The sequence below is a fragment of the Stegodyphus dumicola genome, chromosome 5 (assembly GCF_044657685.1).
Source record: "Stegodyphus dumicola isolate Sdum_Otavi_A_Nest chromosome 5, ASM4465768v1".
Classification (NCBI taxonomy): domain Eukaryota; kingdom Metazoa; phylum Arthropoda; class Arachnida; order Araneae; family Eresidae; genus Stegodyphus; species Stegodyphus dumicola.
The window spans coordinates 125,987,707-126,010,319 of record NC_140772.1 but is presented as its reverse complement, the minus strand read 5'-3'; the positions used below and the strand labels follow the sequence as shown (position 1 = coordinate 126,010,319).

At 33.3% G+C, this 22,613-nt stretch overlaps 1 protein-coding gene and 1 long non-coding RNA gene across 2 annotated transcripts in view; one reads left to right on the top strand and one right to left on the bottom strand.

Moving 5' to 3' along the window:
• LOC118183554 (guanylate cyclase 32E-like) overlaps positions 1-22,613 on the top strand; it is a 459,050-nt gene that overhangs the window by 295,408 nt on the left and 141,029 nt on the right. Inside the window, exon 4 of the mRNA XM_085817033.1 lies at positions 21,461-21,761. Within this exon, the coding sequence (XP_085673159.1) occupies positions 21,461-21,761 (301 nt within the window). The remainder of the gene's footprint in view (positions 1-21,460; positions 21,762-22,613) is intronic.
• Positions 1-22,613, bottom strand: part of LOC146997227 (uncharacterized) — a 70,047-nt gene that overhangs the window by 17,467 nt on the left and 29,967 nt on the right. The gene's annotated exons all lie outside the window — the stretch shown is intronic.

Sequence of the window (22,613 nt, the reverse complement as noted above, 5' to 3'; positions counted from 1 at the left end):
ATTCTTCGTATTAAATTTCTTGAACTACACATAAAATCCTGCTGGATATAATTGTATACAAATATAAAGTTATACCGGAGAGGGAAATTAACGTATTAGCATGTCTATTTATATTTTTTACTTTAAGAAAATGTGCTTACAAGATTTCAATGCAATTTCCTTCCCAGTAAAGATTTCATAAAAATGTGATTTTCCTGATTGCATTTTAATTTTAAACTAATTCTCTGAATTAGTTTAAAAATTAGAATTTAAAAAAATTTTGATGAATTGTGTAAACACTGCATCTGTGTAAAATGACTATTTATTGTGTTTTTGGTATAAGAATTTGATCAACTAATTCAGTTTAATTTAAATTTGAAACTGTTTGAAAATTTCGACTAGTCACTTTTCATTATCTTAAATAAAATAATGATGATTATGTGTATAATAATGAGTGATGATTATAATAGTGAAATGATTATGTGTATAATATTGGTTTAAAATATAATTATAGATGCTTAAAGTATTAACCAATGAATTCAGTTTAATCTTTATTAATATTAAGAAAATAATGTAAATTTACAGGATTTGAAGGAAATTAAATCTTTACCATTTCTCAGAACTAAAGTTTTGCTGCTTGCGAGCATGATCTCTCGGAAACCAGTCGTCATAATTTCAAGATATGTTGATCAATGTTTTAAGTATATATGAGTATAAAATGACCAATTCTTATGCTTCTCGTACAAAAACATAGAAATTACGTTTAATTATACTTTCAAAAAATTGTCAATTTTAAGTCCTTAAGTTAAACAAATTTCATTTTTTCAAGAAAATATTATTCGATTGTGAAATTTAGTAGTAGTATATACTAGCCAAGAATACTAAACGTTACACGACTATTTTATATTAGGTCATTTTAATTATTCATTAGATTTTTTAAAACAAATTAGCTAAAAATCGTGATTTTTTTATTCATAACGTTGCGAACAGTGCGTATTACAATTTTATGTCGATTGCAAAGCTTGAAATATAAAGTAAAGGTAGCAGTAGAAAAGGAAAAGGAAGGATAGAGAAATGCCTGTACAAAATTTACAAATTATAACCCAGTTAATTATAAAGGTACTGAGCTTTAAAAAGAGTTAAGATTATTGGCATATTTTGACATTTTAAAAGTACTCGACACCCTAAGCAAATATGAAAGCTATAAATATTAAAGGAAAAACAAATTCATATGCACCTAATATCTCGTTGCTTTCACTGTTAATCTTAGCTGTACCAGAATATACGCCTTTCCTCTCTCTCTCTCCAAAACCGCGTGTGCAAATTATGTAAATTTATGTCAGTTCCCTCTTTAGGTAAAGAGTTTTTGTTTTAAAATATGCAACATAGCTGCAGTTCTTACTATTAGTTCTATTACTCCTTTTGGCGCATATCATTTTAATTTTGTCTGAATTTTGGCTCTTCAGTATACAGTGTTATTTTTGCTTCTTAAGTATACAACGCATATATTAACATATTTTGCATTCACTCTACATTATATAATTATTACTTTCATTACTGCAAATATGTTGCCTGTAGGAAAACAAAAACACCGTTATCCCGGTAGACTACGGTCCCATTTAATCCAGATAGTTAAAATTCTAATAAAGTTTTAATTCGGAGTTTAAAAAACTACAATAGCAGAGAAGATGAAACATAAATATAACTATTTTTCCTGTGCATTGAACTTTTCAGGACTGGCTTATGCTTTCCTCTGAAAGATTTAGAAATAAAATTATATTTCAATCTATACCGGCTTTTATTAAAGCTCTCATTTCTATTTTCAGTTTACTCTTTTTGATTCTATTTTTGGTCCATTCCTAGATTTCTGAGGTAGAAAACTAAATCATCAAATGAAAGAAAGAAACTAGGAGAAACAAACTTCCAAATGCTTTGCCTACTTTTGCAGAATCACTTTTCTAACAATATTTTGAAATCTTCACATTAATTGGGAAAAGTATATCCTTTTTGCTTTCTTATGTGGCAGTATATTTTATGTTGTAACTATGAAATAATGTTCAGGCAAACAGTGTTAAACCAAAACTAACAATAACTGCATTTTGTTAATTCTTGATACTTCTGTTCTTCTTTTTCTGTCCTTCTTAAATGACCAAAGTAAATTAATCATCAGCTTAAGAATGCAAATAAAACAGCAATGATGTGACCCAAATTATAGCATAAGAAATGCAGGGTGTTTCACTCAAAATGTGACTCCGTTATCATTTCTTCAAAAATGTAACCACGAATTGTATCACAACCAATGCTGAAAAAATGAAAATACGTTTCCATGAAATATTCATGATCTAGAGATACACGTATGAGAACATATCAATGAGCTGTGTGTGACTTGTCTTTTTCAGTAATGTTCTCTTTCATTTTTTGATTTATGTGTGGTTCTAAGGTCTGAAGACTTAAAACATCATAATCTTCCACAGACACGGTTAACTCCAAAAACGCTGTTGAATCTTTTGGAATATGATTGGTCATCTCGTAATAAAAATAATCGCTTTTCAATTTAGTGTCTTCTAAATTATTAAAACATGCGTCGATGATACTTATATACGCATTTATATTCATCCCCCTTTAATAATCAGTACGCCTTACGACACGATTTCGAAACATCTGTTGTTACTACTATCAGATTCTTCTAAGATTGTAGTCTCGAGATCTCTGTCATCTAGCTGTTATCTTATAAGCCATGTGGAAATGAAAGGTCTATACCAGGAATGTGGGTCTTTTATAGTGCAGTGGCAGGCAGGATTATCTTGTGTGGTTTTCTGTTGTTCGCCAGGATGCGATAGGGAGATATTCCTTCTCCGTAGAATTTTTATTCAAAACTAACAATTTGAAATAGTATTTTAAACACTTAATTTCATATATTTCACTTTAAATAAGCCCCAGAAGATGAACACGAGGTCAAGACTGCTCTGCATGATTGTCGACCATTGTGTAGGGTTTATATTTATTTTAACTAACATTTATTTTAAGTTTAAACTATCTTTCCTGTCAAGCCTTACTTTCCCCTGGAATTGCCAATGCCAGAGTATGTAAATTTTAGTAGAACGCGCAAAGTATTCAAATTGTCAGCGGAAGTATTCTGAGTTAAATAGAAGGGAAACGAGTTCGAAAGTGGGCTTTCTTGCTTCACGAGTGTGGAGGTTGCTAGGCAGAAAGTTAAGAACCGCGCGTTTCGGCCTGTGTGCGTGCCTCGGCAGATAGTTGAATCTTTCAACTTAATATTCAGAGGTTTGCTGAAATATCAGCGGTATCTTAGAACGCGGTTAGGTTAGTTACGTTTAGAGAGCCTCGTAGGTAGTAACTTGTTATTATTCATTTTTAGTTTCTAATTTTTATTTTACCGCCAGGTCGGCGTAGTTTGTGAGCGTCAAGAGCACGCATCTGTAATTTCTAAAGTTGAATAAAAAGGGATTTAAACCCTTCTCAAGACTTTGTGTACGTTCCAGTTAATAGCATTCACCACTATTGTTGCGTGCAGGTTAGGGCCGCGCAACATTACATTAGCGCCCGAATACTTGTCGAGCTGAAATGGCCGAAAACTCGATGGAAACCTCGGGACAAGTCCAACAACAAGAAATGGCAAGCTAATTGGAAGGATTTGGATACCTGGTCCACACGATGAGAGCGACAATCAAGCCAAACATCAATTTCGACGGAAAAAATTCGGTGGCGATATTTCTAGAAGGCCTCGAAAACCATTTCCAGCTATACCCTGTGCCTGAAAGACAAAAAGTTGCCATTGTCACATCTGCACTAAGAGGACAGGCCGCGCTATGGTGGAAGAATATAGGTAAATTTTTATTAGGGGAATTCGGAGGCCAAACATACACATTTGAAAATTTCAAAAAATCGTTATTAAAGGCCTTCCCCATAGTGAAAGATCGAGCAAGGCTAGAAGCCGAACTATATAATTTTTATCAATGGAATATAGAAGAGTTGACGGACTTTATTCTGCGAAAAATTAAGCTGACTGATATGCTGTATGGGAAGAAACCCGACGCGGAAATTATTGAAATAATCTTACCAAGATTGCTACTTGCTGTTCAAGATTACTTCGAAATTAGAAACCCAAGCACATTGCAGGAGCTCTTCGAATTGGCGGTCAAGTTCCAAAATCGCAGAATAGCGGGAAAAGCTAGAGGGGCATCGTATTCTCAAGGTCTCCGAAGGCAATCTTCAAATGAGCAGACCAGAAACGAAAATCGCTCTTATGGGGGAAAGAGCTATCAAGCTAACTCATCGAAGCTCGAAGGTCAAGGCCCAAAAAGGAAATTTGAAAACAACCGTCCGCGTACCCAGAAGGCAGAAGTTGAAAGAAAAGCTTTAAACGAGTAGAGGGGCCTGTGAAAGCGAGGGTCCAGATCCCGGAAGTTTTGAAAAATCCCTCAGGAAGACACTTAAATACGGTCATCGTATAGAACTCACAGTTACCAATTATACCAGTCCTGGTTGGCGATGTACCAGTAGAAGCCCTCATCGATACAGGAGCAGAAGGTAATTTTATGAGTGATATTTTTTTTAAGAATTTTAATAGGTTACGATTATTTAAAAATAAAAACACAGAAATCATAGCAGCGCAAGGACAAACTTGTCAATGTATTGGAAATTATCTTTAAAAATACAGGTTCAAAACGAAAGCCTTAAAGTATTAATTTTTGTAGTAAAAAACTTGCAAAGTCCACTTATATTAGGTATGGAGTTTTTAAAAGCCGTGAAGGCCAAACTGAATTTTCAGGAAAGTTCTATTGTGCTGGAGATGGATCGGAGGGTGGTGGAACCAGTAGAACAACCGCAAGTCGACCTTAGCCATTTGAATGACCATGAAAGCCAAGCCATCCAGCAAGTGGTGAGTACTTTTTCAAACTTGTTTTCAGAACGGCCGGGTAGTTGTCAAATTGTTACGCATGATATTCAGTTAACTGCCGACAAACCCAGTAGGACTAAACCTTACCGCTATGATAAACAGAAAGAACAAATCCTCGAAGAACACATTCAGGAAAGGTTAAAGAACCAGATAATAACGCCCATAAATATTGAGTACGCGAGTCCAGTCGTACTATGTAGGAAAAAGAACGAGTTTCCTCCTTCGGATAAAAGGGCTTGGAAGTTTGCTATCGATTACAGAAAACTTAATAGTGTTACTAAATTCCCAATTTACCCTTTCCCGGTTATAAAGGAAATTATTAGAAAGATTAAGTCTACGAGATACATGACTACGTTGGACTTAACATCTGGCTACTATCAAATAGCTATGAGACCCGAAGACATACATAAAACCGCGTTTATAACAAAATCGGGCACTTATGCATTTTTACGCATGCCTTTTGGGTTGTGTGGGGCCCCGTCAACATTCCAGAGAGCTATGGACATTGTTCTAAAACCTGTCCTAGGAAAATCGACTTTAATCTATCTAGATGATATAATTATAACGAGTAGTACGTTGGAACAACATATTAAAGACCTAGAAGAAGTTTTTAAATTATTAAAAGAGGCCGGTCTTACAATTAACGCCTCAAAATGCAAGTTCGCAACTAAAGAAATTAAATATTTGGGTTATAAAATTTCGCAAAAGGGTATAGAAACTCAATATTAAAAAATAAAAGCCATGAAGAATTTCCCACCTCCCAACACCGCCAAGAAACTTTCTTCTTTCTTTGGGTTATGTTCTTATTATCGGTCATTCATTAAAGATTTTGCTAATATTGTTGAAACATTGTTAGTAATTAAAAGAAAGAAAAGTAAATTCACGTGGACAGCAGAAGCAAATACTGCTTTTGAAAGGTTAAAAGAAGCGCTCATCAATGCCCCTGTTTTGAAATTCCCGGAGGGGGACGAAAACCTGAAAATTGCAGCAGATGCGTCGGACTATGCTGTAGGTGCTGTTCTCATGCAAAATGGCCATCCTTTGGCATTTTTTAGTGAAACGTTGAACCCTACGCAAAGGAATTATACAGCTACAGAGAGAGAAACATTAGCCGTATTAATGGCTGTACACAAATTTCGAGTTTATTTCGGCAAAGCGCCAGTAACAGTGTTTTCGGTTCATGCGGCTGTTGGTAGACTTTACTCGGGGAAATGCCTAACGCCCAGGTTAATAAGATGGGCCTTTAAAACTTCAAGAATATAATCTCATAATTAAATATAAAACGGATAAGGAAAACAATGTAGCTGACGCACTTTTTCGTATAAAACTGGACGATGAAGGAAATGAACTTAAATGCGCTGTGTTGACTTCAAAAATTTTAGATTCTAGAGAAACAATTATTGCTGAATTGAAAGCTGATCCTGAATTTGGAAGTATTTATGCATATTTGAAAGACCCCGAAAGCTTGAGCACACAGATATCGATGCGATAAGAAATAGAGCAGAAAACTATGAAATAATAGATAATTTATTATTTTATACGAAAACAACAAACGAAAATCTCGAGTACAAACCAGTCATCCCAGCCTCGCTTCGATTAAGCATTTTGAAGGAATTACACGACGCGAAAACAGCGGGTCATTTAGGGGTCAGAAAGACTTTAAAAAGGGTACGCGAGGCGGTATATTTCCCGCAGTTATACAAAATAGTAACTGCGTATGTCAGGTCCTGCAATCAATGTCAGTTAATAAATGATATTAATTACAGCCCGGCTGGGTACTTAAATAACATTCGCGCTACATTTCCGAATGCAATTTTAGGCATAGATCTTCTTGGTCCTTTCCCCCAGAGTGAGTTAAATAAAAATCGTTTTCTTTTCGTAATTGTACATCATTTTTCAAAATGGACAGAAATTGTTCCACTTAAACGCGCGTCAGCCAAAACAGTCGCAGATGCATTCTTACACAGATACATTTTAAAATACGGTGCACCGATAAAAGTCATTAGCGATAACTGAAAACAATTCATTAGTCAAATATTTGAAAACATATGCAATGGACTTGGCATACGCCATATCAAAATGGTTCCGTATAGACCACAGGCAAACATCGCAGAAAGAGTTAATACAAATATTGTAAAAATAATTCGAAGTTATGTTAGCACACATCACAAGCGCTGGGATGGCTACATAAATGAGTTAGCTTATGCTTTAAGAACAGCAAATCACGATACTACGGGAAAAACTCCAGCAGAATTATTTTTAGGACGGAAGTTAATTACGCCATTAGATAAATTATTCTTTGTGCAACAAAGAGAGCAAGAATTTAAACAAAAAGATGTGCAAAAACTCATTGACCAGGCGGTTAAAAGCTCGGATACGGCAAGAAATGGACAAAAATTATACTATGATAGAAAACGCCGTGAAGCAGATTTTAAAGTTGGAGATAAAGTGTTGAAGCGGAAATTTTCTTTATCAAGTGCCCCAGACAATTTTACTGCAAAGTTAGCTCCAAAATTTGAAGGCCCCTATGTAATTCAGGAAATTAAGGAAGTCGTATTGTACCTTAAGAACGAGAGAGGGGAAATTTGTAAATCAAGTCCTATCAGGTGAAAAAATATTATAATCAAAGTGATTTTGAAATCCTTAAAAGTTTCTTGCAGGACTCAAGCGTAAAAGAAGTGGAAGGTCAAGAAGTAACGTCACCCGCCCCACCACCCAAGAAGCAGAGAACTGAAGAGAAACCTAGCCCTTCTACAAGTCATGCGACGGTACCGAAAGAAGAAATGAAAACGTTCAGACTCCAGCATTTAAGAAATACAAGAAAGCAACGCCGCCGCGTAAAGAATCTTTGGTAAAGAGGAAAAGACCAGTTACAACGTATCGCAGTAGAAATTCTGCATCGAGGAAAACACTTCCAGGTTCAGATAGTCAGGAGCAAACAAGGCCGCCGTTCCGAGAACGAAAAGACAGCAGGAGGAACGAAAAGACCACCACCAACAGAAGAAATTCAAGAACGATTCCAGACCGGAGGACGCCAAGACCAGCCGTCCAGGGGCAAAACGGAAAAGACAGCAACCCGACGACTCCACTCCAAGAGGCCAGCATACAGAGGGCGAAAAAGAAAAATCAACATGGACGAAACTCGAAGGACACAAAGGAGACGACTGACTTCGATGAATTCCATATCGTGGGAGCAGTTCTGCCAGAAGAGGATGGAGTTCCAGTCATCGAAAACTCAAAGATAAGTTAAAATCTTCTATAAATTTTTCTTTTGTTCCGAAGTGTTATGCGTAAATACGAAGTTCTATGTTTTGACGGAAGTCAATTTGTCTCGGTTGAGACTTAGTTTTGTTTTACTTTATTTAGCTAAGGCAAAAGTATTATTTTCTTTAAGTATAAAATCTAAGAACAAGCAGTTTCTGTTGGTCGAAAGACTAATTCTGCTATGTTAAAGCCAAAATTTGGCCGAAGATAAAAATAACTTCGTATTCTTATATTAATAAGAAATTTAGTTTCAGTGCCGCCAGCTTGGCGAAGAATGTGTGAAGTAAAAATTTTATTTTTCTCTTATTCATTTTATGGTAAATTGTAAAAATTATATGTATTAGAATTTTGTAAATATGCGTAAATACTTAAAAGTTATGTAAAAGTAGAATTTAGTTTAGAAGCATGAAATTTTAGATGCTAAAAGTGAATACTCGAAAGAAATGAATTTAAGTTTAAGTATTAAACAGCAGTTAAAATCATGCTTTAGAGCGAAAGCCTGTATGTCTAAAGATGAATGAGGGGGAATTTAGAATGAATGTGTTTTGTAGGGTTCTCCACCTACACTTGAATTTTAAGAATGTTAAAATAGCTCATCGAGTTTTAGAATGTCGAGTAAGGTGTGTCTATTTGGTCGTTGAATTCTAACAAATCATGGTGGTTAGGGGAAGTGTTGTAATACTAAAACACGAATATTCCCGTTTGACACCACACATGGTGGAGAGCCAGGGTAAAGTTAAATTAATGTTTGAATACTTGAATGAATGTGAAGTAAGCAGTAACTAAGGAAAATAAATCGTTTAAAAAAAACAAAAATTTATTCAGTGTCAAGAAAGTGTAAATTATAATGTATTTAGAAAGATACTGATACTTATTCCTTCCAGACGCTGGAAGGAAAAGAACAAGATTGATTGCTGAAGTCCAGGAAAAGTTGCTGTAAGAAGAGAGATTTAATGAAGTATACTCAGAAATTTTATTATCCTTTTGTGAGATAAGATTTTTTTTATGTAAACGAGGCTCTTAAAAGTTAGTTCAGAATTGTAGAAACTTTACAACAGGTCGTTTGTAGGACCTGCTTCCAAGTTTTCCAAATTCTGGCAGCAGCAAATGTAGGGTTTATATTTATTTTAACTAACATTTATTTTAAGTTTAAACTATCTTTCTTGTCAAGCCTTACTTTCCCCTGGAATTGCCAATGCCAGAGTATGTAAATTTTAGTAGAACGCGCAAAGTATTCAAATTGTCAGCGGAAGTATTCTGAGTTAAATAGAAGGGAAACGAGTTCGAAAGTGTGCTTTTCTTGCTTCACGAGCGTGGAGGTGGCTAGTTAGAAATTGAAGAACCGAGCGTTTCGGCCTGTGCGGCAGATAGTTAAATCTTTCAACGTAATATTCAGAAGTTTGCTGAATTATCAACGGTATCATAGAACGCAGTTAGGTTAGTTACGTTTAGACAGCCTCGTAGGTAGTAACTTGTTATTATTCATTTTTAGTTTCTTATTTTTATTTTACCGCCGGGTCGGCGTAGTTTGTGAGCGTCAAGAGCACGCATCTGTAATTTCTAAAGTTGAATAAAAAGGGATTTAAACCCTTCTCAAGACTTTGTATACTTTCCAGTTCATAGCAGTCAACACTATTGTTGCGTGCAGGTTGGGGCAGCGCAACATTACAGTTGAAATGTAAAATATACACGTAAATTTCAAAGAACACGAAGGAAAAAAATTGCACTAATGTTTAAGCAAACACTTTATAAAATTTATAAACGCAATTTATTAAAAAATCATAAATTTTAATTCATAACTTTTCAAATATTTTTATTTTTATTACAAATGCTGTATTATAAAAAATCATTAGTTAATAATATTCTTAATACTTGTATGGCACTTGAAATCTCGAATGTTCGTTTGCGATTATTTTATCCAAATTAGATACAAACTCAATGATAGTAACAGAACCGCTTTCCACTGTACAGGTCTGTCTTTCCACTGTACAGGGAATTTATTATTTTATTGCTTTTGTTAGATAGGGGGGAGTATGGTTAGATTACTGGCAATACGCAGTTTCACCAAATACGCCAATTTCGGGTTTCTGTTAATCATCAGATTAACTGACATGCACAATGTTTGATTTTTAAATAAACATTTAAGCCTTCTTTCCTTAAGCTCTGTTTTCTGATCAGCCTTTTTATCTCAAAATTATTTATATGTAATTCTTTTTAATTCTTAAACTACAACTGCTAGAAATTATAGAACTATATTCTTCGGTGGATGTACATTTTGCACAAAAAAGGGGGGCAGTTCTATATCTCCCGTTCTACTGGGCCGATTGACTAAATTTAACAGGCGTTCTTTATGTTCCGAAAACGTAACTTATGACTTCACATTCCGAAAAGTCAGGCTATATATCAGATTTATATATACCGTTGCTCTAATATAGGTATTTTACTTGCATGGGTTGGGATAGCAAAGAACGGTTGCAAAGTCTTCTGCATGATTCCTGGTGGTTTCGTCTCAGCCGTCCGATACCGGGACGAAATTCTACACTTTTTTTGTGCGTCCTTTTGTCTCTGCAATGGGGTACCGACGCAATATTTATGGATGATAATGCCCGTCCACGTACAACTCCATTGGTGAGGAGTTATCTGGAGAGTGAAACAATTCCATGCTTGCCGTGGCCTGCTATACATGCTATATCCCATACATGCTCTATAAGGCACTGGATCTGAGCCTTATAGAGCATGTATGGAACACGTTGAGAAGACGGATATCAGGTCGCAGTGTGCTGTCAGGCTCACTCTACGATCTCTGACATGCATTAGTACAAGAATGGGCGTTACTGCTCCAATGGCATTACTGTCAGCTTGACTCGCCGTTTTCAAGCATGCATTTCAGCTAGATGGCATCATCCAGTTATTAGCGTCATGTTTCTATTGCACATTTTTCCGATCCATGTGGTCTCTTATGATGTCGTGGTAGTAAGAAATGTGTTTCTGCTTTGTTGTCTTTGCTTTATTGTTTGTTATGTGCTTTAGTAATGCCTTAGCAATGTCTTGGAACAATTTCATGAACATCCATTAACTAGTTTTTGTTTTATTCTATATCTTGCCTTTTTTGATTATTTTTAGCAGGATTGTAATATATGCTCTGCTCGCTAAGGACTATTTCTCGCAGCAGATGAGTTTGATAGAAATTTGGTAATTTGCTCAACCACAGAAGACACTGTACATAAGTAAAAATGACGATAATCAATAAAGTAAACAAGTAAAAGAAGTGAAAAGACGATAATCAATAAAATAAATGAGTAAAAGATGCAAAATGGCGATGATATCAATGTAATATAATAACTCTTGAATATAAAAGTTTAGGATAATAAACTGATGACATAAACTCTTACTACTGCATTCTGTAAAGGCTTTTTTAGGAATCCTTTGTCAACGCATTAAAAGAAAAGTGGCAGTTATTTCACAGAAGAAAGTAATTCCAGCCAAATGTTATTTTTAAATATTTTTCATATTAATGCATAAATTTTTCTACGATTTTACCGTCTAAAATGAAATATGCAGCAGACCTTTGTAAAGATTTAAGGTCTCTGACCTTCTTGATACAAAATATCAACCTCGGGTCAATGACTGAGTTAGAATATATTTTATGGAAACTTCTAGAGCTAGGACTTTTTATGCATTAGACCTGTTTTTCTGACCGTTCTGGCATTCACGCTGTTTTTCTGGCCGTTCTAAATCCAGGATGTATTGTGTTTTCTATTTGCACCGTAACCACTCACTCTGAATTCGTAACCAGTGTTCTAGAGTATTTTTAACATGTCACAAACGAAAAACTTAGCGTCGTAAACTGAATTAATTTGCATTCAAGGAGGAATGTACTCACTTTCTACGTTGTTTCTTTTCCCCCTTTTGTGCATCTACGAAAAGAATATATTTTAATGTCTAATAATAATTTGTAAGCGTATGTTTTGGAATATTTATTTATTTTGTTTAAATCCTTTAATTTTTATAAATACAACAGTTAAGATATCAAATATATGTGAGAATTTTCAAATTCACTATTTTATTTTTAAAGATATTCAGTCTTTGGCTGTCACTGAAGAATATCATTTGATTCCTTTCGCTTTATGCATTTGAAGGCATATAAATGAATGAATTTATGAATTTAAATGTTTTTATAAAAGGGTTTGTAAAACACTCTGTAGCTTAAATTTTATTTTATGTACTCTGTATCACTATCTTATAGCTTGTTTTTTATTTGCTTAGAATTTCCTTTTAAGAAACATTTTCATTAAAAGTAATTTATTTCTATGAGAACTAGATTTTAAGGATAAAAATGAAAAATTTCTCCCTTTATTAACAATATTATAATCCTTGTTGGGAGATTTAAAAAAAAGCAACATTTTCATCCGGAATATTATTATTAACACTACATAACAACTCTTCTTTATCAATTCCACTATTAAGTTATTTATCCATATTTAACGGGTCATTACGATGATTATATTGTTATTTATTTACACATGAAAGCAATGTGTAGAAACCATTACACATTTCGGACCGGTAGACAAGAAAAATCAACTGTGACATCGATGGGATTAGAATCATGGATCTTCTACTTGCCAAATGGACTTGCACAACAAGAGCATTCTCGGGAGAACAAATTCCTTTCTTCTGCAGTTTCGTGTGTTCTGCACTCTAGATCAATAAAATTTCATGCAAAAACATTTTTTATGAAAATTTAAGTAGAAGTTAAAATTTTATTGAAAATATATTATATGAAACTCTAATTTTAAAAACGAAACTTAGTTTTTCCTGATGCAGTTTAAAGATAACAAAAACTTGACATGAAATTATATTTTAAAACTTTAACCGCTTTGTTTCATGCAGACCGTATTTAAGTTAAGAGAATACAGTATTAATTCGCATAAATATGTCTTCTCTCATGGATTTCAATGTGATAATTTTACAGAATGTTTAAATAATATGACAGTAGGTTATTTTTTTAACTATTGGCTTATGCCATTTATTCCAGTAATAAAGTTTCTCAAATAAATGTAGAGTTTTAGGACATTACTTTCTGCATTGTAAATTATTCTATAATTGTAAAATCTAAAATTCTTCTTTAAATAGCCGTAATGCTTGTTATATATTTGTAGAGACATAAGGATTTTTGGAAGCCGGAGAGATGAAAAATTAGCAATCGTCTTTGCCGGGAATCGAACCGCGGACCTCTGGAATACCAGCCCAGCGTGCAGAACTACTAGACCACGAAGGCACGCTCGGAAAGTGGGAGAAGTACCTTATATACTCCCCTTTTTAAAGGGCGACTGGGTTTTTAGGGGACCCAATCGCCAAATCCTGGGTGTGGAGATTCATCATCCATGACCCTTTTAGTTCGGGCGCGGCGCCACTGTAGAGACATTAGGATTTTTGGAAGCCGGAGAGATGAAAAATTAGCAATAGTCTTCACCGGGAATCGAACCGCGGACCTCTGGAATACCGACTCAGCGTGCAGAACCACTACACCACGAAGGCACCTCGGAAAGTGGGAGAAATACCTTATGTCCTAGCTAAACTAGATTTCCTTCTACGCTAGACTACTGAAGAACTGTATAGCGACTATTCGCTGAATTTTGTAAATAGCAAGTCCAAAGAAGAGTAAATTACCCTATATTCCAACTCAAAATAGATTGCAGATAGCCCCTCTGGGCGTACTATATGCATCCACTTTAACTCAAAATAGAAAATACAAAACTAATACTTAATCAAATTTTATTAGCCGAAGCTGCAGAGAATCAATTAATCAACTAAAATCTAATTAATTAAGGTAAAATAACACGCCGAATAACTATTAATTTAAGTAAGTCAAACAAAAATCAGCGTTAAATTTGAAAATTTTCCCAGGATGAGTTTCGAAGGTTTTACCGAATCACCAGCTGTCAAAGTGCAAATTATCGTTCGCTCTGGACGAGTATTGCCGCGACATCACGTAGAAGCGCGACGTTTGCGGCTCAATAACTTTGTTGCTTAACGGCACATAACGTAGGTAAGTCTTGTGCCTGAATAAGAGGTCGAAAAGTGGTAGTTCAAATAAACGAGATAACAAATAGTGATAAGATAAGAATGCATGGACAGGAGTTAAGCTACTGGCGCCATCTATTGATGAAACAAGAAAACTAAAACAGGAAAGAATTATGTTGTAAGGTAATTATATTTTAGTTTTCTTGTTTCATCAATAGATGCCGCCAGTAGCTTTGTCCAGGCTATCACTATATCTTATCTCGTTTATCTGCACTTTGGCAGCTGAGAATCGAAACTAGTCCTGTGAAAATTTTCAAATATAACGCTGATTTTTGTTGTTTGACTTAATTAATATTTATGCGGCGTGTTATTTTACTTTAATTAACTGGATGATTAAAATTTAAAAGATAAATTTAAAAGTTTCTTTATCATTAGATACAAAATTGGGGAAGATATTTCACGCAAAAAAAATACTGTGTTGAATATTTTTTCCGTACCTAGTATTACCATAGATAAAATTCAAGACTAAGAAAAAATGCAAAGAACAAAATGCACCCATTTAGATCAATAACAGTTTCGTCTTGGATTAATATAATATTTGTCATTTTGTTTGTAAATGTCCATTTAATTATTGATGAAAATATTTGTTTCACATATCTGTTTGAAAATTTGCATACTATATATGAGGAAGTTTTTAAGTTAATGAATTAAAACATATGAATAATAGATTAATAAGCCTTTTTACTGTATGTAAATCATATAAAATGCCCCTCCTCATCTATTCCTTTACAGAATTATTTCCATTTATAAAGGGTATTTTCATAAGAAATTAAAATAAACCTTGTAATTGGGGACACGTGTTTACGTTAGATATTAAAATAAATAAACACCGTAGTCTCATTTTTACATCTTGTATATAAAAATGTATACTCTTTTACGTTCATCCATTTTAAATTTCTGTTTATTTTTACATTATTTCCATTAATATTTGTCTTACTTTAAAATAACGATTCAGCTATGTATATCTTAAACAGGATAAAATGTTAAGACACAATAACACACCGAATAAATACTAATTCAAAAGTCAAACAACAAAAATCAGCGTTATATTTTCAAAATTTTCGCAGTATTTCGCAGTACTGCGAAAATTTTGAAAATATAACGCTGATTTTTGTTGTTTGACTTCTGAATTAGGATAAAATGTTATTTGATTAATTATAATTTCCAAATGGAATCTAAGTTTAGTTATCAATAATAAACACTGCGATCATGCAAAATCATTCATAGTTTAGGTTACATTTTTAGTTATCTTTTAGTGATTCTAATTCTTAAGACAGGATTATTGTTAAACTAATGTTCTACAACATTAAACAATTCAAAGATATTGTAGAGATTTTCAAACTCTATAAATCAATCCGTTCGCTCCCTTAAGAACTTTGGATTCCTGTCAGAAGTCAGAATGAAATCAAATTTTCCTTTTAAGTCCCTGGAAATGAATTACGAGTTCGATGCCTTGCCACACTAAAAACCTGGATGGAGAAATTTCTAACTTTATAATGAAAGAATTGAACTATGCATGCATTCTCTTTTAGAGCTTGTTTGAAATCAGGTTACCTAAATCATACGACTTCACTGAGATCTTATTTATGCATCCCTATTCTTATCTTGTTAATTTTAAAGTGTTAACCAATAATATTCATTGATACCTTTTAAATGTTAAAACCTCCAAACGGAGTCCATAAGTATTATTTGTCTCACTCATCCTCAGTTAACATTCCATGCAATGGTTTAATTATATGCTCGACAGGCAGTCTCATGTTTGATATACAATCGCTTGCATGACGTATCGTGTTCTGAAGATCCTGGTTTGAAATAATGATCGAGTTACGAAATTATTTAGTATTCTACACAAGTGATTATAAAGTATACTGGGAGCCTTATAAGATATTATGGCGAAACCGCTCAGGTAAAACTATGCAAGTATCACTCAGAAGTGATGTTATTAGTAGGTATTTTTGTAGCGGTCTTCGGTTATATCGATGCTGGAACGATAAAATTATGTAGTGCCCCGCGACGTTTCGAACTCTGGACCTTCGAATATGAGTCGAGCGTGCTTCCAGTTGCACCACGAAGGTATGCGGGAAGAAGGGAGAAAATGTCTTATGTATTAATGCGACGAAAATGTTAAATGTAATTCTTATTTTTTGAGGAATGAAGATATAATTAATCATGAATGAAATTAACATTATAATAAAATATTTCTGCTATTTATCTGTACTGCACATACGTTAATAGGTTAAGTAATATGTTTCGATCTGTTTCGACAGAAAAACCATTTTTGAATTCTTTTCTTATATATTTGATCAGGCTGTTGCAAACACTTAAAATTGTAGCATTTACGAACGATTTTTAGTAAACAATTTCAAAATGATCTCTAAGGTGCTTTGCTGGTATTATAGTTGTCTTATAAGAAACATATCAGTACAAATGTATCTTCTATCTTATAAATACTAGCATTGGGTAATGTAAATCCAGATAAGAAAATGCATATATTAACGAAATCCGTATTGTGAGGGGGATCGTTTTAGATTGGTTCACAGAAGTGTCGTGTATAGTGTAACAAGTTTTATTAGCAGGTTATGTTACACGCGGATATTACTTTAAGAAACTTTAAGAAAATTACAGAACCAAAGTCTGGTACAACCCATCAGGTTAAACACCGGGCTTTTATAAAGTCCTTCTCTGGCTACTCATCAGAGGGCACCCTTGTTGTCCCAGTTAGTCCAACAATTTATGTTAAAGGATTGGTTACAAACTCTCCCTCTGGCTCCGCCGACGTTCCGGCAAGGAGACAGAATTGGAGGATTTGGGAGCTGTTGTAACATTGTTTCTCTTTGAAGCACTGTCCAGAACCACAATTTCTTGATTATTTCGGGAATGCAAAGTAACTTTTGGAGGTCTACCTCTCTTCCTGAGCGGAAGAATGGGAGAGGTGGCGAGTCTTTGAAAGGTGTTAGTGCAGATGTATGGTACGTTCCTAACGGTTCTGATGGTTTATGAAGACTTGAAATGGCATAGGAAGTAGGTGATTTCTGTGTCGTGTCATTACCAAGAATGGACCTTCACGCTTTGGTATGAACTTTGAAGTCTTTTTTGTTTTTAAATTGCTAACGGGATGTAAATTTACCCATACTTTATCGCCTGGTAAATAAAACACTTGTCGCCTTCCTTTATCATATTGCTTTTTACGTTTATCTTGCTTTATTTCGATATGCTCTCGTATGTCCTTTGTAATAGTTACGAATCTTTTAAGATAAGGGATCATTTCAGGAACAAAGTTATCATTTTCGACCACAGCTTTGAAATCGTGAACAACGTCGTCGACAGTCCTCAGCTCTTTTCCAAACATTAGGAATGCTGGTGTATGGCCTGTTGTGTCACAGACGGCCGAATTCATAGCGAAGCGAATAACTGGGAGTTTCGAATGCCAGTTGTCATGCGCATCTCCTACAAGGATGGCAAGACATGGTTTTAAGTCTCTATTTTCCGTTCCACAGGATTTCCACAGAGTAGTCGTCGTCGCAAGAGAGAAACTTTCATTTTTTAACTCAGAATCCTAACTGAATTGAGAGGTTTTCCTCCATTTTATAAGCTTTTTAAATCACGCGCGAGATTGTTCTAGCAATTTCTCGATATCAAAAAGAGATATTTATTTATTAGATATTAAATGCACATGCTCTTGTATTTTTAATTTTTTTTTAAATTTAAACTTAGCTTTCTCATAATATTCGTCACGCGCTGCACTGCACGGAAAATAAAACAATTTAATTTACAATTCTACTAACATTAGCTATTTAAATATCAAATCCGTAACAATATATACTTTAAGAACACAGTAAAGTATTTTTACGTTTTCATATTTAAGTATTTTCACGTTTTCAATATTAAGAGTTAACCCATTATAGAACATTAGTGTTTAAATACAAAACAACTTATAGCATTGACAACAACTATTTGTTCCTGATAAGCCGTTGAAGTGGCAAACACACACACAAAAAAAAATTCATACCTAATGGGCGAGGTATTTCTTTTTCTAAAGTTTTAGGAGTTGGATCCAGCGGGTGTGGATGCAAGTACTGTTTCTGAAAAAGAAAGGGAGCAAAAGCCAAGGAAAATTTTTAAAGCTAAACATAACGTTGGGCGTTTAGATAGGTTCATAGAAAAATCGTGTATAGTGTAACAAGTATTTATTAGCAGGTTTAAGTTACAACGGACATTATATTTAACTTTAAGAAAATTATAGAGCAAGAGTCTGATACAATCTATCAGGTTAGACACTTTTACTAAAGTCCTTCTCTGGCTACTCACAAGAGGGCACCCTTGTTGTCACAATTAGTCCAACAGTTTATGTTAAAGGATTGGTTACAGTATTAAAATAATTAATTTACTAATTTTTTCCTAGCATTGTTTAAAATTTTCTAAAATTTATTCATTCTATAGCTTATAATTACCGTATTACAACAAATTATTTGATACAGAAGAATTAAAATTATGAAATATTTGGTATCCTTTAATTAATCACAAAATATTAAAAATAACAAGAACTGAAATATTTGGTTATCTTTTAATTAATCACAAAATATTAAAAATAACATGAAATATATAAAACAAATTGATCTATTAAAAATTATTTATTCTACATTTGAACATTTTGTAATTTTAATTAAAAAGTATTTTAATTATCCCGAAGTTTGATGAGAAAAGTTCTTATTTACTTATTGTTTTTTTACCAATTTAATTCACATTTTTATAAGGGTAATTATGTCTGTAAATGATTTAATATTCTTAATCGAACTATTTTATTCTTTGAGCTGATAACCTAGAATCTCCAAACTGTTTAAAATAAAATATATTAGCCTGGCAATTAAAAAAAAAAAATCTATGTGCATCTTAGAGAACAAAATATGACCGTATATTTTATATTGGTTATAATGAAATTACTTATAATTGGAAAAAATTAGTTTTCAGTATATTAATTAGCCAGTTTGTTTCTGAGCTAAAGAAAGTTTAAAACTGAAACTTGGGTTTCGAAATTAATTCATAAATATGAAAGGTATCTATTCATACAGATTCGAATAACGTTTAATTGATGGAGTCCAACTTCTGGAAGAGGAAACTATTTCTTCAACCAATCTAATAAATTAAAATGTTAACATTTTACTTTATTAGATTGGTTGAAGGGTAATAAATTAGCAAGAGCTTATATTTTTACCCTATGCATGTTTTCAAAAACACATACGAGACCAAATTTATAATCCTTTTACAAGAGGATCAAAATAAAAACATTGAAAGTTGCACGAGCTGTTAAATTTTGAATTAGGAAAGATATCCGATTTAAACTTTTTCTTAAGAACGAAATCATATGTTATCTTTTACATCTCATTATATTATCCAAAAAGAATGAATGACATTTTTTTAAATTCTAGCAAGAGTTAATTCTTTTTATGTACATAAAAGCTGCCGATACATTTATTTGCATGAAATCGCCATCAAATACCTCTAACAAATTTTATTAATATTCTTGCTTCCATGAAATTTTAAAATTATGATTAATTACGCAAAACTAGGCAAAAATCAACAAATATGTTGCAGTTGGTTTTAGATTTTTTTTGCTTTTTGAGTATACCGGCGTATTATTCTTTAATCCATCTATAATTCTGAATAAAATAATTATTCTTAAAATTTTTCAATCAGCTTACATCTGCATAGTAATGATTAAAATTTTTCGAAGTTGCAGTATATGTTAAGCAGGGAATCGTATCAAATTCGTATAGCGAGGAAGTGTTTAACGTTACCTACCTTTAATTCTACATGGACTTTCTTGCATATCTTGTCTTGAACATAAGCTTGAGTTCCGATTTAAAAGTAAAAATAGATCTTCCTCTTTAAAATTAATGCGCATTTTATATCCTTGATCTAAACTGGAAGATTAAAGTTTAATATGGGCAGTTCTTAACACTTTTATTTCTATTTTATTTTTATAATACATATTCTATAGTTTTATATTAGATAAATGTATAAAAAGTTCTCGCTAGTAACTTGTACAAATAATTATACCGTTTGTATGATTAATGAAAGGCGTTTTCAACTCCAGTAATGTTCAGTTCTTAGTGACTTCAATAACAGTGATGATGATATAATTTACAGTTCCCATGCGCTAACAGTTTAGCTCTATTTTTATTTGTTTTACCTGATTTAGTACCAAGAATTCGTGAGCTTTTGTTAACATATAATCAAGTAATATTATCTATATAATCAAGTAATGATACTTTCTCTCTGCTTCTGAACTCAGGTGAAGAAGTTTCAAAAGCTCAGCCCAGATCATTTATAAGAGTTAAAAGAAAAAAACAAGCAGATCAGAATAATATTTTTGATATATAATAACTAAATCGGGAACTATTCAAATCTTCTATATTTTTGTCTCGATATTCGATGTTGAATGTAAAATGGAACTATTATAAACCGTTCAGTCATAAAATTTTAAGAGAACAAAATTATCCATTATCAGTGACAAGCCTTAGTAGGAAGCCAAAATAAGAGTTTTATCTCAAGGGATTTGTTCTTGAAGTATTTTAGTTCTTTAAACATCAAGAAGGTGAAAATGGAACTAAACGAACTGTAAACTTTGCACCTCAGAAAGCCCAAACTCAGAAAGCCCAAAAGTTATTGACAACTGGTAGAAACGTAATAGATGTTTACATGTCAGGTACCTTTCTTTGATGTATTCAGTTTATCATATGTTTGTGCTATCAGGAAAATCATGCCATAAGCATTTCTCATATGACTCATAAAACCATATCTTCTGATTTGCTGAGACATGCAGATTTTTTATTTGTGTGAGCCCTGAATAATCCGTTTGAAATGGATTCTGAACTAGTATGGTTTTTATATATCCACCAAACTTTCAGAGCCAATCTCAGCTATTACCTCCAATTTAATTATCATTGAGAATACGTGAAGAGAAATCTTTTATATAATAGTAAGCTAGGGCATATATCTATAATAACATGGGAATACGTGAAGAGAAAGGTTTTATATAACAGTAAACTATAACATATATATATGAATAGCATGGGAAATAATGTTAGAATTTTTCTTCACTTTTATCTTTTATTTTGCATGTATGTATATTTTGTCTTTTACAACATATAAGCCATGAAACAAGTAAATATCTTTGAAAATTGTTCCTGTTTTTTTTTCCTTTATTCTTAGAAATGTTCTGATAGCAAAGTGTCCGATAAGACGATCTTCTCGACGTTTGCTCGGACTCTTCCTCCGAGCTCTAAGGTGTCCAAATCGCTCATCTCACTCTTGAAACACTTCATGTGGGACCAGCTCATGTTGCTTGTTTCTGACAGCTCATCTGATAAGCAAGTAGCAGAAGCACTTATACAACTTGCTCAAGAACATGAAATAGAAATATTGGAAATCTTTTACATTCCGGGAGACTACCTCACCAAACACAACACCACTCTTAAAGACATCATAATGGAAACTTACGAACGAACAAGAGGTAAGTAGTTTATGTTAGCCTGTTACGTTAGGCACTTTACAATACTGCAGCTTACGCTTTCAGCCAGAAAATGAAATGCGGATTCTATTCCATCCAATAATGTATTTTATTATGGATATGATAAAGAGAATCTAATTCAAATTAATAAAAAAAATTATGTACATTTAGCGCAATATTATAATTTCGTGAATAATCCATATATTTCATACGATCGATATACGAATATAACTGGAATATTAAATCACAAGGTAGAGATTCCCAGCTCACATTACAATTATTAGGTTAAAGAAGTTTTCTCATACATAAGGAATATTTTACTCTTGCTAGAATTAAAATCATATTTTCAAAAGAAAACCTTTATACTGATTTACTGCTTTAGAACTGTGGAATAATGAGCAACGTTGTTTCAAAAATAAAAGAACTATACGATAAAAAAGGAGCATGAAAAATTTACTTCTCTTCGTTATATCCTTTCCTACTTTTTTATCAATTATGTATAGTAAAATCTCATAAATGAACTTCGTATAACATAAACCTGAATAAATTGAGTTGAGCAGAAAAATGACATTGAATCAATGCTTCCTAAAACCGATTATTTACAGTACTTCCAAATAAAACTTTTCGTCTTTCTGATTGTGTAACACGTTGAGTGCCATGCGAATTTATTAGTAAATTGCCTTCGGGTAAGACGGGCTGCTTAGAAGGGCGCTGATATTGTGGTATACTAAGCGTACTTCTAAGATTATTAGTTAAGATTAGAATTTTTTTACGATTATATGCATTCAGCTCTCTGTGGTTCTTGGTCCAATGCAGACAAAAATCTTTCTTTAGCCTAGAACGCGAAAATGTCAT